This window comes from Scaptodrosophila lebanonensis, unplaced genomic scaffold (assembly GCF_003285725.1).
Source record: "Scaptodrosophila lebanonensis strain 11010-0011.00,11010-0021.00 unplaced genomic scaffold, SlebRS2 tig00000359-arrow-arrow-pilon, whole genome shotgun sequence".
NCBI classification, from domain to species: Eukaryota; Metazoa; Arthropoda; class Insecta; order Diptera; family Drosophilidae; genus Scaptodrosophila; species Scaptodrosophila lebanonensis.
Window position 1 is genome coordinate 11254 of NW_022060660.1, and position 15781 is coordinate 27034.

Sequence of the window (15781 nt, forward strand, 5' to 3'; positions counted from 1 at the left end):
CCACTCCCACCCCCATCCCCACTCCCACAAAATCATTCCATTTTCGTCCGAAATTGTCTCTTCTGAAGATCCGTTTTTAATCGAGTTTATATGTTGTCTCTAGCTCTTTTAGTCTCTGGGTTCAGGTGTTCATACGGACAGACAGACAGACATAGATCGACTCCTATTGTCATACTGATCCTGATCAAGAATATATATACACTCGCGCTCATAAAACAAGAGAGAACGCTACAGTCGAGCAAGCCCGACAGTCTAATACCCTGTACCCAGGTAAACTTCCGTCACTGAGTTATATGCGCCCATAGCAGCAGCAAAAAGAGGAAGAAGAAGAGCGAACTTGTTGCTGCAATTTGGGGGGGTTGTACTGGCGAGAATTTGTTTTGCTAATAACTTTTCTTAGAATTGACCGAATTGAATAAAATTTTGAACAACAGTAGACAATTATATATAAACTATGTGTGCAAAGTTTGGTTGAGGTAGCATTTGAAATGTGGACGCTATTGACGAAATTCTGTAGCGGGGGAAGGGGGGGAAAATTAAAAAAAAATAAATAAACTCGTCCTTACTCGGACCTAGGAGAATCTGGATGCCAACTTTGGTTATTCTAGCTTTTATAGTTTCTGAGATCCTCGCGTTCATCCAGACGGACAGACGGACGGACAGACGGACAGACGGACGGACATGTCTAGATCGATTTTTCTCGTCATGCTGATTCAGAATATATATACTTTATGGGGTCGGAAATGCTTCCTTTTGCATGTTACATACTTTGCACAAACCTAATATACCCTTTTTACCCTACGGGTACAGGGTATAAAAAGCTGATTTTATTTTGCAATGCTGTCATCATGTTCATTGCAAAAAATATTCTAATAATATTTAAAAATTTCACTCAAACGTTAGTATTATATTGAAACTATATATTATTGAAATGACTTAAGGGATTTTTCAGTTCTGCAAATAATATTATTATTTTAAAAGGAATAAAATCTTAACGAAGTCAGCATATAGGGTTGAGGTTTGGGCTGTTTCCAGGCCAAGAAAGGGACTCTATACCTAAAATATCTTTATATTCTATAACTTACGCCAAAAAAAATAGTTAATTAATGATAAAATCTTTGGAAAAATTGAAACAAAAGGTCCACCTTAGAATATGTCCACGCAGTTCTTACCGATTTCGAATGAGGGTATGGTGCACAATCGTCTTGAAAAAACCCTTTTTAAACGTGTTCAGTTAGAACCTCGATTGTACGCAAAACACCCATTTCTATTATTTCCACACATGTTGCAGAGTTGATAATACCTTCCAGTTCGTGTGGCCTTCAAATTATTTTTCTTTAAATGCCATTTGACAGTTTATTAAACAGCTAATTCAAAGTGACTGGTATCTTTAAGTTCTGCTGCAATATCTGGAGCCGGTTTAAAACGGTTACGCAAAAATATTCGGACTAAATTCCTGTCCTGACGCCCACTAGTCATCCTTTCACGTTGCTGCCAGGCTGGCGCCCTTAACTCTCGGTTTTTTATATCTTACCTAAAATCTCCTTAAAGATGATTCGTTACCCATTACTTGCTCAGATATAGCAATATTTGATAAGTTTTGCTTTTTTTTTTAAACTGATATCATTTTTTAAATTTTTGTTATAGAATATCAACAACAACAATAATAAGACGGAGGAGAGCTGGAGCCGGAGAAGGAATGTGGACACCAGAGATGGGCGCGTGACGAAATGGATATATTGCTGCTGCCAGGATGGCGCCCTAAACTCTCGGTTTTTTATATCTTACCTAAAATCAGATATAGTAATATTTGATATAATTTTTTAAATTTTTGTTAAAGAACAACAACAATCGAAGGTTTTACTCTAGCAAATTGAGATGAGAATTGTCAGTGCTTTTTGATCGTGTTACATATTCCGAGTTTGTGCGTGACCGTATTGACTCAATAGGGCACGAAAATACTCAAATGTGAATTTAAAATTAGGATATACCCTTATAATTATTCCCCTTTTTTGCACATAGTCTATCTTAAAACGTTGCGTTATCTCTATATATAAAACAGTTTGTCCTGACTAATTGGTGATCAACGCACAGCCCAAACGGTAAAAGATGAAATTTGGACTCAAGTATCCTTTCATAGCATCCATCATAGTGTAGGAGTAAGAAAGGCTTTTGGAAAATTCTAGCTCCAAAGGGGGGAAAACGAGCTTTAAAAAATATTAGTTATACAAGTAGTGGTCATGTTCGTTTAACGAAATAGTTTGGCAAGAACAAAAATGTAACGGACTACTGAACAATTTTTTGTCAAGAACAGAATATGTTCATTTAAATACCTTAAATGCCTTCCTACTGGTAACTTATAAGGTGAAAACATATGGGTAGGTTATGCACACACAAAATAAATACAATTGGAAACATTATATTGAGCCGGGTTAAGACGGGCAATACCTGCTAGTTTATTATAACCGTATAACCAAATGACACCGACATTAGCTGTTCTGGTTCAAAAGATCTCGATGCTCATACATTCGAACAAATTTACAAATGGTCAAACGAACAGACAAACATGTCTCCACCAATCTGTCTGGTCATACCGATCTATTACTTTCCATGTATTCTCACTACGGGCTGTAGAAGTGAGGAACAGTTCAATATTGAAAGAATGTTTTATCTGTATTGTCAATATTGACGAAAATGTTGTACATATGTAGTTACTTATACATAGTAAATAAATACTCAAAAAGTACATAAATCGTTTGTGTATTCAAAAAATTTAGTGTTATATAGAATTTCGCACTTACCCCAAGACTTGACAGCAATCGTACTTGATTTTAAAACACTTGCTTCTTTTTTTCTGAGCGAGGCGAAGGACTATTATCCACTTGCACGGAATAGAGCCCATCTCTAGTAGACACAGCTGCGGGAGCGGCAGCGGCATTGGCAGCATTGGAAGTGGAATGGGTGGAAACTGCTAAATGGGCGCTGGGAGAAAAAAGAAGAAAAATATTTTCATAATACTAATTGCATAGTCACAATGTCATTTTAGCAGAACACAGAGCGGGGGGAGGGGGTTTCGAGGCGGCCTGGCGCCTATGGCTGCTAACTGTCTGTCTGTCCGTCTGTCATGCAGTCAGTCAGTCAGTCTGTCTGACTGTTTGTCCGTCCGTCTGTCAGTCATGCAGTCCGTCAACTCAGACAGCCGACAACGTCGGGGAAAATGAGATGAAAATGAATTTATGTAAAATGCAGCCAAGCCAACAGAAAAAAAATAGAAAAATGGGGGAAAAAAAGAAAAGCGACAACAGCAACGGCAATGACAGGCATTGCATCAATCCTGGCTGGCTCTGCTGCTGCTGCTGTTGCTGCTGTGGCTGCAACGAAGCTGCGCTCACAAAAGAAAATGAGTTGGGGCAAAAAGTAATTAAAAGTGGAAGGGAGGCGGGAAGGAGGGAAGTGTGGAAGTAACCGAGTTGGCACAATCGACGCACAAATACGCTGCTATGCTCATCAAATTAAGCTTAAATTTGCAACACTCAAGCATGATTAACTGCTTAAAGATGACTACATTGTTATTGTATTGCACTTAAGAATGATTAGCTTTTTTAATATCAGACAGATTACTAATCAAATGTTACATCCTAAGTTAATTAACAACTTTTCTATTAAGGATGATTAACAGCTTAATTCAATACTGATCAAAATGCTCAGCAAATTAAGCATAAATTTTCTACACTCAAGCATAATTAACTGCTTAAAGATGAGAACTTGCTTATTGTATTGCACTAAGGGTAATGAACTGATTAGCTGAAAAGCTTTTTTAATATTATGTTGATTAACACTCACATATTATATTCAATTTTTATTAACTGCTTAAAGATGACAACGTTTCTATTAAATTGCACTTAAGTATGATTAACTGCGTAGAGATGAAAGCTTTTTAATAGCATGCTGATTACCAATCATATATTACATTCAAGCTTAATTTACTACTTTAAGACCACAACTTTTCTTATTATGTTACACTCAAGAAAGATAATATCTGTAATATCTATCATTTCTCTTTCACTGAACCTGTCCCTCCCTATCTCGCTCTATTTATTTTTATATTTCATTGCACTCTATCTATCTTTCCTGCACTCAAACTCTCGTTAATTCTATCATCTCTCATCATATCTCCATATTACTATCAATAGGCTATAGACCACACTTTTGGGTGTAGAGACCCAACAATGCGCAGCGCCTCTGCTGTGCAGCACCAGAATGATGAGGATGGAGGATAGAGGCTGGTGATGCTGATCCTGATGATTAAGAATTAAAATACATTAACACAGTACAACAATGTGGCCACATATTAACGTTAACATTGAGCGCTAATTTCCAACGAGCCGCCGTTGGAGTGGCATGTGTCATGGCATAAGGATAGAGGCTGATGATGCTGATCCTGATGCTTAAGCTGGTACCACCATGGCCTGCTGGTGATGCGAATGTGCGATGGCAACGCTTAGGCTTGGTGGGGCAGAATTAAATACATTAATGAAATGTGAATTACATGCTGTGATAAAACTACGCATATTTTCAAACATTTTTAAACAAGAAAAATATTATACTTTTTTTTATATAATAAATAAAAAATGTATTCACAAAGCTCTATCCGTCGATTTACTTCTATAACCAAGTTATATTTAACAGTATACTCTTGACCTTAAGAGAAATAAAGAGTGCTCTTTATCCGCCAGATAAATATATATACAGTTCTTTCATTATCCAATAAGCATTGATCTAAGCAAACGCCCATATCCTGACTTGCTAAGCATTCGTTACGATTTGGTTGAGTTTTATTTATTTTTATAAATATATGTATAAAAATTGTATCATTATATTTAAACTAGTATCCAATTGTCTATCTGACAGCTTAATCGAGTTCATACTTGTATCTAGTTCTTAATCTAGTTCTAGCAAATGCGTGCGTCCATATATCTGGAATTTAATAAAAACGAATCTATTTTTTTACCATCATTAATGGAGGAACACTGAGAGCATTGCTTCCGAAATTCCAAAACATACATAATTGCTCTCCTACACTTCTTAAAACTTGCATCCCCTACAATTCTAACAGACGTTCTCTTTCTTCCAAAGGATTTCTTTGGTTTCTTATATAATTCAGAGCTGGCAATAAAGTCGCTTGTTCATGACTTTTAAGGAATCAAGGATCAATTAAATGGAATTTTAATCGAATGTTTTTTTTTTACTCAAATATACAGGATAAGAACTATTTATATATGTAATTATATTCTAGGAAGAATTGTGTTAAGTGTAATACAATTCCACGAGTAGAACGTTACAATCGTGCCAGACCGAATATGAATACCTCATACACACCCTTTTCCTCCTTCACTCATTTAACGAAAATAAAATTTTCTATAACAATCATTGCTATGGCAGCTACACACACATATGCCATAGTTAAAACTATTTTGATAAGCCGTTTTTAAGATGATTTCATAAACAAAAAAGATATCCCATAAAACGTGCTATTTGCACTAATGGGTCCTATGGCAGTTATAAAAAGTAATGCGGCTATACATGGTTTGTAATAAACCTGCTATGCGAATAGGTAAGACAAGTCTATATATCTAGTTTGATGCTTCTAGCGGTATTGGTTCAATAGTTATCGGTGTTCATACAGTCGAATAGACTGATGGACGGGCAAGTTAATATTAATTGCTGAATACATTTGGCTTTTGGACTTACTAGTACAAGTACTCTTTGAAAGAAATCAGGGTTCTCTAATTGCCGATTTCTACTTAATAGTTTTAGGAATGAGGATTTCCTAATTCATGTAAAATTTTCTAAAATTATAAATTTTCATATAGTGTTGCATATTTGGGGGCTGCAATTCCAAGCCGTTGCTGAGCTGATGAGCGAACAATGAATGACGAGCGCCATTTTGTTGCTCCCATTGTTGTTGTTGTTGTTTCTTGCAGCCATATTAAATCAAAACGAAGAGCGAAAAAAAATTACAACAAGACCAACAAGGCGCGCTAAAATGAATAATTAAGCGGCATGAGCGGGACAGCTGCGCAAGGTGTGTTGTTGTTGTTGTTTGGGGAGGATGGGTGTTTTGTGGGTGGAGGGATAAGCGGAACAGCAGGGAAACAAAAGGGGCGCATTCGCACACAAACACAATCACATGCTGCACACTGTATACAAAGTTTAGAGAAAGACCAATCAGCGCGACAAAACAATGGACATACACACACACACACATACACACACCTACATGCATGCATACATAAATATTCTCGGTGTGTGTGTGTGTATGTGTGGGTGTAGCGAGTGAAAATGATTAGCAACATAAAAAAAGAGGCTACCTGGCGCTCAGGTGGGGCCGCCGCACAGCTTCGTAGTAGCGCGCTGCTTAATGAATTCCACAACAGAAGCGGCGGCTGAAAAACAACAACAAACAGCATCAAATTACAAAATTAAAAATGGCGCTGTGTGCATGTGAATGCAAACAAGAAGAGAAGCAAAAGAAACAACAACAGCAAGAGCAACAGCAACAGCAACAAGGAGAAAACGCATGAAACAATTTTCATAATTTTAATGAGGCTGTCAACGTCGTCAGCGCACACACAGACAGAGACACAAGCAGGCAATGCACAATACATTGAGCGCACCCCGCTCTTCTCACTCTCACTCTCTCACATAACACAACACACACACACACACACACACACACAGCGACAGCTGCTGCGCGCTTATGATTGGCTTTGGGCTCAAAAGGAAGCAAATGCAATAACACGAAACACGGACTGCCGCTCCGCCTATTCTCTCGTTATCCCACCACTGCTTCGTAATAATAAATAAATATAATTTTAGCGCAAGCGCTGCAAGCACACCACGGCAAAAGCCCCCCTCCCCCCCCCACCTATACACCTGCCAGAGCTACTTCAACTAAATAACAACAGCAGCCTCCACGACGATGATGACGACGACGACGACGACGACGACGGCGATGAAACAATACATGCAAATGAAAAAATTACATCCCTTCATTTGTTTAACTTACTCGCACACAAACACACTGCTTGCCTGCCTGCCAACAACTACAACAACGATAACAATGCACAATAGACTAGAGATGACAGAAATGCATTTCCCGCATTTCAGTTTCAAACGAATGTGTACGGATTTACACGAGAAGGTTTCTATATTGCGTTCGATTTTCGGATAAATAAATAAATAATAAGTAAATAAATAAAAAATAAGCAAATAAATAATAAAAAGTCAATAAATATATAATAAATAGATAATAAATAAAAAATAAATAAATAATAAAAAACTAAATAATAAATAATAAGTAATAAATAAATAATAATTAATAAATAATGAATAATAATAAATAAATAATACAATAATAATAATAAATAAATAAGTAATAAATAATAAATCAATAAATAAGTAATAAATAAAGTTCCTGATTTTATTGCAGAACTTACAAAATACATGTTAAACCAAGTAAGGATCAAAGTTGTTGCACAGACAATTTCACTTGAATATCAGGTTTATAATGGCAATATCGTATTTCATTCTAAGACCTTTTATTTTAAGAATATGTCAATTATCATTTTACATACAAGTATGTTTAGGAAAGGAAAGATTTAACATTATTTTGATCATCTCTGGTCATTAATAAAAAAAATAATAAAAATATACATATGTAGCATTAAATTACACATTTATTATTATTACTTGTTTATTAATGATATTACCTTATCAATTAATAAATTCATTCTGTTCGATTCCAATTTATTGTTTACACCTCATTCTGTTTTTACACGGTAGATTGGTTACAAAAACAACCGTGTAAAAAAGACATTGATCTTATGCAAAAATAGGTGATTGGTTCCTTATCTCTAAAGAAATATATATGAAATTTTTAATTTTCAAACCGTGTTGTATGAAAATCGTGTAAAAAAAGACCGTGTAAAACAGAATTAGGTGCACTTATGTAGGCATCCATATAAACATTCCACCACCGAAATATATGGCGCTGGATTTGCAATGATGGACCAGTTTTCTGAGATTAAGTCACAAATTTCCAAACGAATCTGTGCGGAATATACACTTGAAGGGTTTAAATAGGATATCATACCCTATTAATTAATAAATTCACTATATTTTGTTCTCGAATATTATTTCCGAAATGATATGGAAATTCCACCACATAACGTTCTTAAGTATAGATTTGGATTGGCAGAGATGGACTAGAGTAGGCTAAAGAAGCTTTCTTTTACATTTCTGGAGGGTAATCCCACAATCGCTTTCGTTGGCTTTCTGACTACGAAAGTAATAAGGAACACACCATAACTCCTCGATAAATTCATTTGTTCTCATAAAAAGGTTGAGTGATCGTTTGTTTTTTTTTTACGGGGATCTATAAACATAATGTAACGGTGTGATTAACAAAATATATTTCACAAAAAATATAACAAATACAACTTGAAAAACGAAACATGCTTAACATATTTTAATATTTTGAGGTGTCGGCTGTCCTTTAGGGGTCTTCAGTAACCAGATCATCGCCCACCTCTTGACAGTCCACGACATACATTCTGCCGTCATTTAGCCAGAAAATGGCCTTCTGCTCCTCGCTCTTTCCTCGACAGCGTTCTAGATGGTCTGTTTTGTTCTCTCCATGATCGCTTAAGGGTCGGCTGGTATCGGTCTGTTGCTGCAATTCCTGGTTGTCTCTCAGACTGAGCTGGGCTGGAAGTTCTTGCTCCTCCTCCTGTCCCATGGCTGGACTGATTACAGTTACGGTTCGAATGTGTTCCTCAGCGAGTGGCGCGACAACTGGCGATAAATTAGTTGCACTCTGTTGCAACACTTCCTGGTTGGCTATCAGGCTGAGCTGGGCTAGAATCTCTCTGTAACGATGTTCTTCCTCTATTGCTGAACTGGTGCGAATGGATGAGACTTTTGGCGTTGAATAGGTTTGAGTTTGTTGCGGCACCTCCTGGCCGACTCTGCCTGTGACATAATTTCGGAGCTCACCGAACCATTTGAAGACATACTGACAAGGTATGATAGTTGAGCAGATTATATAGAAGATGTCACTTGGCAACAATATGTCCCGAAAGTATTTGAACAGAGAATGGATCAGTCGACGAAAAACGGCGACCTTCGAAACACGCATCTTCACCAAACTGGTCACCTCGTCTCGCAAAATAAGCGCGTTTTCTTGCAAAATTGTCTTCCAATCCTCCAAATGGGACTCCTCGACATCCTCTCCGCTTGTATCATTTACAAGCTCTGCCGTATAGGGATTGTGTACTTCGCTGCTTTCGAAATCGCCCGTAAAGTTTTGTGGTCGAAAATACTTGTTGTGGGCCACCTGGTGCCTGCATTTATAATAAGAAAACATTTCACGAAGCCTCAGATAGTGGCTTTTCGTTGACAGGTAGCTCACCATTTGTAGGAGGACTCCCTATGCTCCATGTCTACACTTAAAGGTTTTAAGTACGCCCGACCCAATTGCTCTGGGGGGCCTTTAAGGAATCTACCGAATATATAGGTGAAGATGTAAATCATCAACGATGCGAGATCCATGATTAAAAATTTTTCTGATAATTTTGTACTGAATGCTTTCACTAAAACTAACAATGATTATAAAAACTTGCAATGATTATGAAACATATGTTTTTCCAAGCCTGCTGATTTGATTTTTTAATTAAAAACTCAAATACAGTTCGAATTTTAGGGCGTCGGAAGAAAATAGTATTGGAAGGCAAGATACCATTTCAACAGTTGCTTTGTTGACATCAATAAAGATATCGAATAAAAACTTAATTCAGTTCATAATCTGATTTCATCTCGAGTTCCCAAAATAATCCATAACATACTTGTAACAATATTTTGAAGATTAAGAAAACAATAATTCTCGCTTTTAATGCGAAAGATTGCTAATCGAATGAAAATAGTAACTAGGAGGCGAGCGAGAAGAGGGAGAATATAGTATGTGTTCCTAATATAGAGAGACCAGCTTTGCTAAAAGTGCGCTCAGAGGCACATTATGTGGATGGAACGACCATGATCTGCCTGACTACAGAATAAAATGAATCATCACTGCTCGCCAAACTCCCTCCTAGGGGCTATCAATGTGTTTTCCAGCTCTACTATAGATTAGGGATGTAAAAAAACATCGATGTATGGATGTAGTCATGTTTTGTCGGGCGGTCACATTTCTTTGTGTGGTTTACCAAAGAAGGTATATTTGTATTATAAATGTTTTCATTAAAATGTGTATTTTGTAGCATAAATTTTAGATTTTTAAGCATTTGATCTTCATTTTTTCATATATAACACACTTAATATGCTTAAAAGGCGTAGCTAAAACGCGTCATTGTTTTTAAAAGTGTATATTACCTTTTTTTAAGTAAGCCATACAAGTTCATCAAAAGTCAATATTACGAGTACTTTATTGATTAACAACATTAAGTAAAAGAGTATGACAGTCTCTCTTGATAGAAAAACATTTTTTATTTCAAACATCTCTGTTGATTTACTTCCAAATTTTAGCTTTTTTTTCTATGGAAAGTAAATTTTTTTATAACATCAATGTTTTTATGGGATGCATCGACCATGCATCGATTTTTTATAAGGAGACGTCGATATACATCAACATCGATGTTTTTCCTTCGATTTACATCCCTACACTATATATATAGTTTTTGGCCAAGTTTAATGTCTCTGGCTGTTATGGTTCAAAAGCTATCGATGTTTGTGCAGTCGATTAGTTGGACAAACGGTCGCACGGACAGATTCGTCCCGTCATGCTGATTTAAATGAAATGCCATCACGCGCACATTCCTAACACAAGCACAGGCGGGCTCCTTCAGCCGCACGGACGCAGCATCAGCTGTGGTGGCAACCTCATTTCCATTGTTATGCTCCCCCTCTGCTGGTGCGCCCTTTGTGCCCGGCTTGTAAGCTACACCAGTGAGGCAACAACAACAACAACCGTAAGTCCTTCTTCGTCTAAGTTGTGTGTGTGTCTCTGGATATATATGCGTGTGTGTGAACGGGGTGTTGCCTTATTGTTTTGCTGCTCTAAGCATTAAGTGATTTGAATTTTATTTATCACAGGTACATTTCATGTACACAAAGCGCACTGTACGGCTGCACAGTGGTGCACATTGCATTTGCAACGAAACATTTTGTAACTGCTCTACAAGTATTACACTAATATTTCAGCTAATTTGGGGCTATTTATGGTCGTTGTTGCAATTGAAATATATAATTTGTATTCAAGTTTCAACAAGTTCATTTGAATGGCTTTTGGAAAATCAATTCTTTATTCATTGATTCCGTCGAAATCGGACAATGCGCTCAACAGTTACATGCATTTTATTATCCTTTCAATTCATAATGAATTTATTTTGTTCAATAGTTTTCTTTGATTTCATTTGAAAAACCTATACATGTTAAAGTTTTACTAAAATGAAGTCTTCTTTCTTCTGGGGCAGCAAACTGTAAGTTAGTGAAAGCGCTGGGGAATCAATACTATTTTTCGTAATTAACTTATAGAGAAATCCAAGGTTTCGATTCAAACTAGACCTACGAAATGCAGGTATAACGAACTGTTTCTGCACTTTTTCAAATGAATCGTTCGCCCAAAAATGTGAGCAATAAGTGTTAGAGAAGTAAGATATATAAAAATATAGGATGTAGGCGACTAGAGAATCTGGATACAAATTTTGTTCTGTGTAGGATCAGCCGTTGCAAAATCCGGGCGCTCATCTAGTCTAGGAATTACTTCCTGTTGTAGAACGATTTCATATATTTAAGAAATACTAAAAAAATTATGTACATATGAAATCAGACTTGAGAATTCTAGTCAATTGAAATTTAATAAAATATTTCTAGTATATTTAAATCGACTACAAAAAACTTCAAATTAAAGTTGAGAAAAATATTATAATTTACTATGGAATATAGTAAATGTAACTATTTGAAGTGTGTGCATATTAATATGTAATATGGTTCAACATTAAATTGAATATGTCACAGTTTAATAACGAAGTTTAACACTTTGCTTTGAATATTATTCATTTTAAAATCACTAATTGAATTTGTTTTGAGTAAAATTTACGATGTTTACATTAAATTTAATATGAAAATATTCATATGTACTATACAACTTTTTTATCAGTGTATGTAATAAAAATGTAAATAGAAAGCAACTGTTATAAAACGGAAATTGAAGGAAAATGTAGCGCGCTTTTCAGCGCAATAAGTGTTAGAGAATTAAGATATATAAAAATATAGGATGTAGGCGACTAGAGAATCTGGATACAAATTTTGTTCTGTGTAGGATCAGCCGTTGCAAAATCCGGGCGCTCATCTAGTCTAGGAATTACTTCCTGTTGTAGAACGATTTCATATATTTAAGAAATACTAAAAAAATTATGTACATATGAAATCAGACTTGAGAATTCTAGTCAATTGAAATTTAATAAAATATTTCTAGTATATTTAAATCGACTACAAAAAACTTCAAATTAAAGTTGAGAAAAATATTATAATTTACTATGGAATATAGTAAATGTAACTATTTGAAGTGTGTGCATATTAATATGTAATATGGTTCAACATTAAATTGAATATGTCACAGTTTAATAACGAAGTTTAACACTTTGCTTTGAATATTATTCATTTTAAAATCACTAATTGAATTTGTTTTGAGTAAAATTTACGATGTTTACATTAAATTTAATATGAAAATATTCATATGTACTATACAACTTTTTTATCAGTGTATGTAATAAAAATGTAAATAGAAAGCAACTGTTATAAAACGGAAATTGAAGGAAAATGTAGCGCGCTTTTCAGCGCAACTCAAGCCACGGTGCAGAATGCGTAAAAAACGAACGCCCATCTGCCAAAGCAGCGTTTATGAGGTTTTTGTGTTTGTGCCGTAATTTAACGAAGTCAAAACGAGAAAACAATAAACCCCACACAGTAAGCAAAGCAGCAGGAACAACAAATGAATGTATGTATGTACATATGTATGTATATGTGGGAGTGTGTTTGCATGGATGTGTGTGTGTGTGTTTATTAAGCTCGGGCCCTCTCATAATGCACGAATGCAGCGTCGTGTGCGTGTGGGCGCCTCTAACTGTAGCTGCTGTGTATTTGTTTATATTTATATGTGTACCCTGCAATGGAAAAGTCTAAACGCCAGTTGCATGTAAAAGGAGACGTACTACATGTTCGGAGCATAATAATTAAAAACTATAAAACTATAAAAAACATAAAAACTTGGCAAGTAAGTTAACGTCAATGCATTTTGACTTCTGTTTATTTTGGTTTTGCGTGCACTATGAACTCTAAGTCTCTCTCTCTCTCTCTCTCTTTAAGATCAACGCGCTCTTGCTCTCACTATGCGGACAGAGCTTTCATATGCAGACGAGCTTTTAAATACTTTCAATTTGTTCTCCCACTTCAATTCTTAAGTTATGTTCAATTGAATTCGTCCCGTGTTTTTTTTTTAATACAGTGTAAATCGCGTAGAACGATTTAGTGGTAAGCAATTCATTTGAAGCGGTGTAGAATAACTAACTTAACTCGACTGTATAATTATTCAGTTGATATATTTGATATTTCCTTTAAACACCGTAGTTATAAAATGTTCGAAAATACTAATTTTGTGCTAATTTCTTAATTATATTCTTCGTTTTCAACTCTCTACCAAAATACTGTTTTTATTGAAAAGCGCGAAATTATGAGGGTTTTAAATTTATTATTCCAAAACCATTATTATATTATATTAACCGATTTTTATTAAAACACGTATTTTTGAAAACTGGATAATAAAAACGCATGGCAATAAGGAAGTTTGCAATTTTGTGAATAATTAAAAAAAGTATTTAAATAAATAATTCGATTCATAAAACTTATATTTATTGTACATGAATTTATAAAATTTGATTCAAGCATTCTGCCACAAACATTCTAAATTACGTCGTTATTTTGTAAGCACCCCTAATCTAGACTATTATTATTATTATTATACTATTATTACTATTATGCATACGCAGAGCAAGTTGATTACAAATCAGGGGTAGGAGAGATCGGAGGAAAAATCAATCGGGTAGAATTAATTTGTTGCTTAGATATATATATTTTCATAACTATAGCATATGGACGCCATAGCTATGGCTTTTCAAGAGTACAGTGTACACAGAAGTCAGTATCAAGCAACTGTAGCATTCTGTTCGTTTCTTTGCACGACGCCTGCCGAACAAGCAAGCGACGAAGGAGCGAATGAGCGTAAGCCCGAACGGAGGCTGCGCGCGTGGCTGCTGCCACCTGACATTACGAAATGGTGATGGTGGCGATTCTGCCCCTTTGGACAAGCGAGTAGGCAACAGTTTTGCAGTTAACAGTACGCTCTCTCGCGTGCTCGCTCTCACTCGCGCGCACATTGCACTCCACGTGCATATTAACAGCTTAAACAACAACATCAACAAAGCATAACAACAACATCCATACAATTATGCGTTTGTATTTATGAATACGAAAATTAATTTGCGTTATTTTAAGTGGCCGCCCAAAAGCACACTACACTTTTTTGAAAGTTCTACGTTTAAAATTAAATTGGAAAGTAAACAAACAAATAAATTGTTTATTGTTATTATTTAGTATAAGTAACAAATTTATGTGCGAGCAGCAGGCAAAGCCTATTTTTTAATTATCACACAGACACATGCATAGTTGACAGCACACAAACACAAAGGCAAGTGGCAGCCTCACACACCCACAGGTGCTGTGCAAGCGCAGTTTCTCTCTGTGTGTGTGTGTGTGCATTAGCCTGTCCGTGGACAGGCAGCATAAAAGCCAAAGGACGCTGCCTGCACTTTCGCAGTCGCTGACAAAACGCGTAACGCGCAGCAGCTGAGAAAATCGCTCCAACTGTAAATTCTTGCTCTCTCCGTTTCATCTGTGTTTGTTGTTGTTTTTTTTTTTCTGAAACGACTTGGCGCGCGTGTTTTATAATTCAAATCGAGCTCAGCTTCACATTAGAATATTTTAATTCAAATAAAATATCAAACTTTGTGACGAAAGGTGATAAATCTTGCAAGGAAGCTTAACAAAAAAATGCATTTCACGATAGAAACAGTTTTTCAAAAATTATTGTTTGTTTACAAAGATCGTCTTCTTTTTTTTGATATTTAATTATTTTTTTATTTTTCGAAAATGTTGCTTGTGTTCATGTATCGTCAAACAGGCGAATAATTTTCAAGCACATTTATCACAATTCACAAAAGTTGTAGTTCAATTGAAACCAATAAGACTCCTACACATAAATTTAGTTATCATTTGTTTTTCTTAAAACACGTTTCTTGTGATAATCTTGAAAAAGTGTGCCCTCAAAAATGATTAATTTAAAAAATTGGTTGCCTTTAGGAGGAAACTTGAAAACATGAATTTAATTATAGCATGTTTTAATTTCTATTTTTATTATTATAAATTCAAAATTAGTGTTCTTAGCAAGAACATTTGTAAAATATTCATTTATAATTATTATAATTTATGATTTATAGTTGCATATTTTCAATCAATTTTATTTAATTTAAATGCATTTTGAAAATTCCAAATCGGTTGCTATTTAAATAAAATTCTAAAAAATTTGCTGTTTGTAATAATTTATAATTGAATTATTTAATTTGTATAAATAAATTTTATTTAAATCTTTTTTTAAGATCTGTCCTATGTT

The 15781-nt window shown here is 35.3% G+C and overlaps 1 protein-coding gene across 1 annotated transcript; it reads right to left on the bottom strand.

Moving 5' to 3' along the window:
• Nucleotides 1-8451: 8451 nt before the first annotated feature.
• LOC115630206 lies at nucleotides 8452-9644 on the bottom strand. The gene is made up of 2 exons (XM_030526774.1): nucleotides 9473-9644; nucleotides 8452-9404 (listed from the first exon to the last, which is right to left on the bottom strand). The coding sequence occupies exons 1-2, from the start codon at nucleotides 9610-9612 to the stop codon at nucleotides 8558-8560; spliced, it is 987 nt and encodes a 328-aa protein (XP_030382634.1). The 5' UTR covers nucleotides 9613-9644; the 3' UTR covers nucleotides 8452-8557.
• Between the last annotated feature and the right edge of the window lie 6137 nt (nucleotides 9645-15781).

Coding starts and splice junctions, on each gene's coding strand:
- LOC115630206 (XM_030526774.1), bottom strand. CDS start 9,612: ATGGATCTCGCATCGTTGATGATTTACATCTTCACCTATATATTCGGT. Junction 9,405..9,472: donor AGGGAGTCCTCCTACAAATG/GTGAGCTACCTG, acceptor TTATAAATGCAG/GCACCAGGTGGCCCACAACA.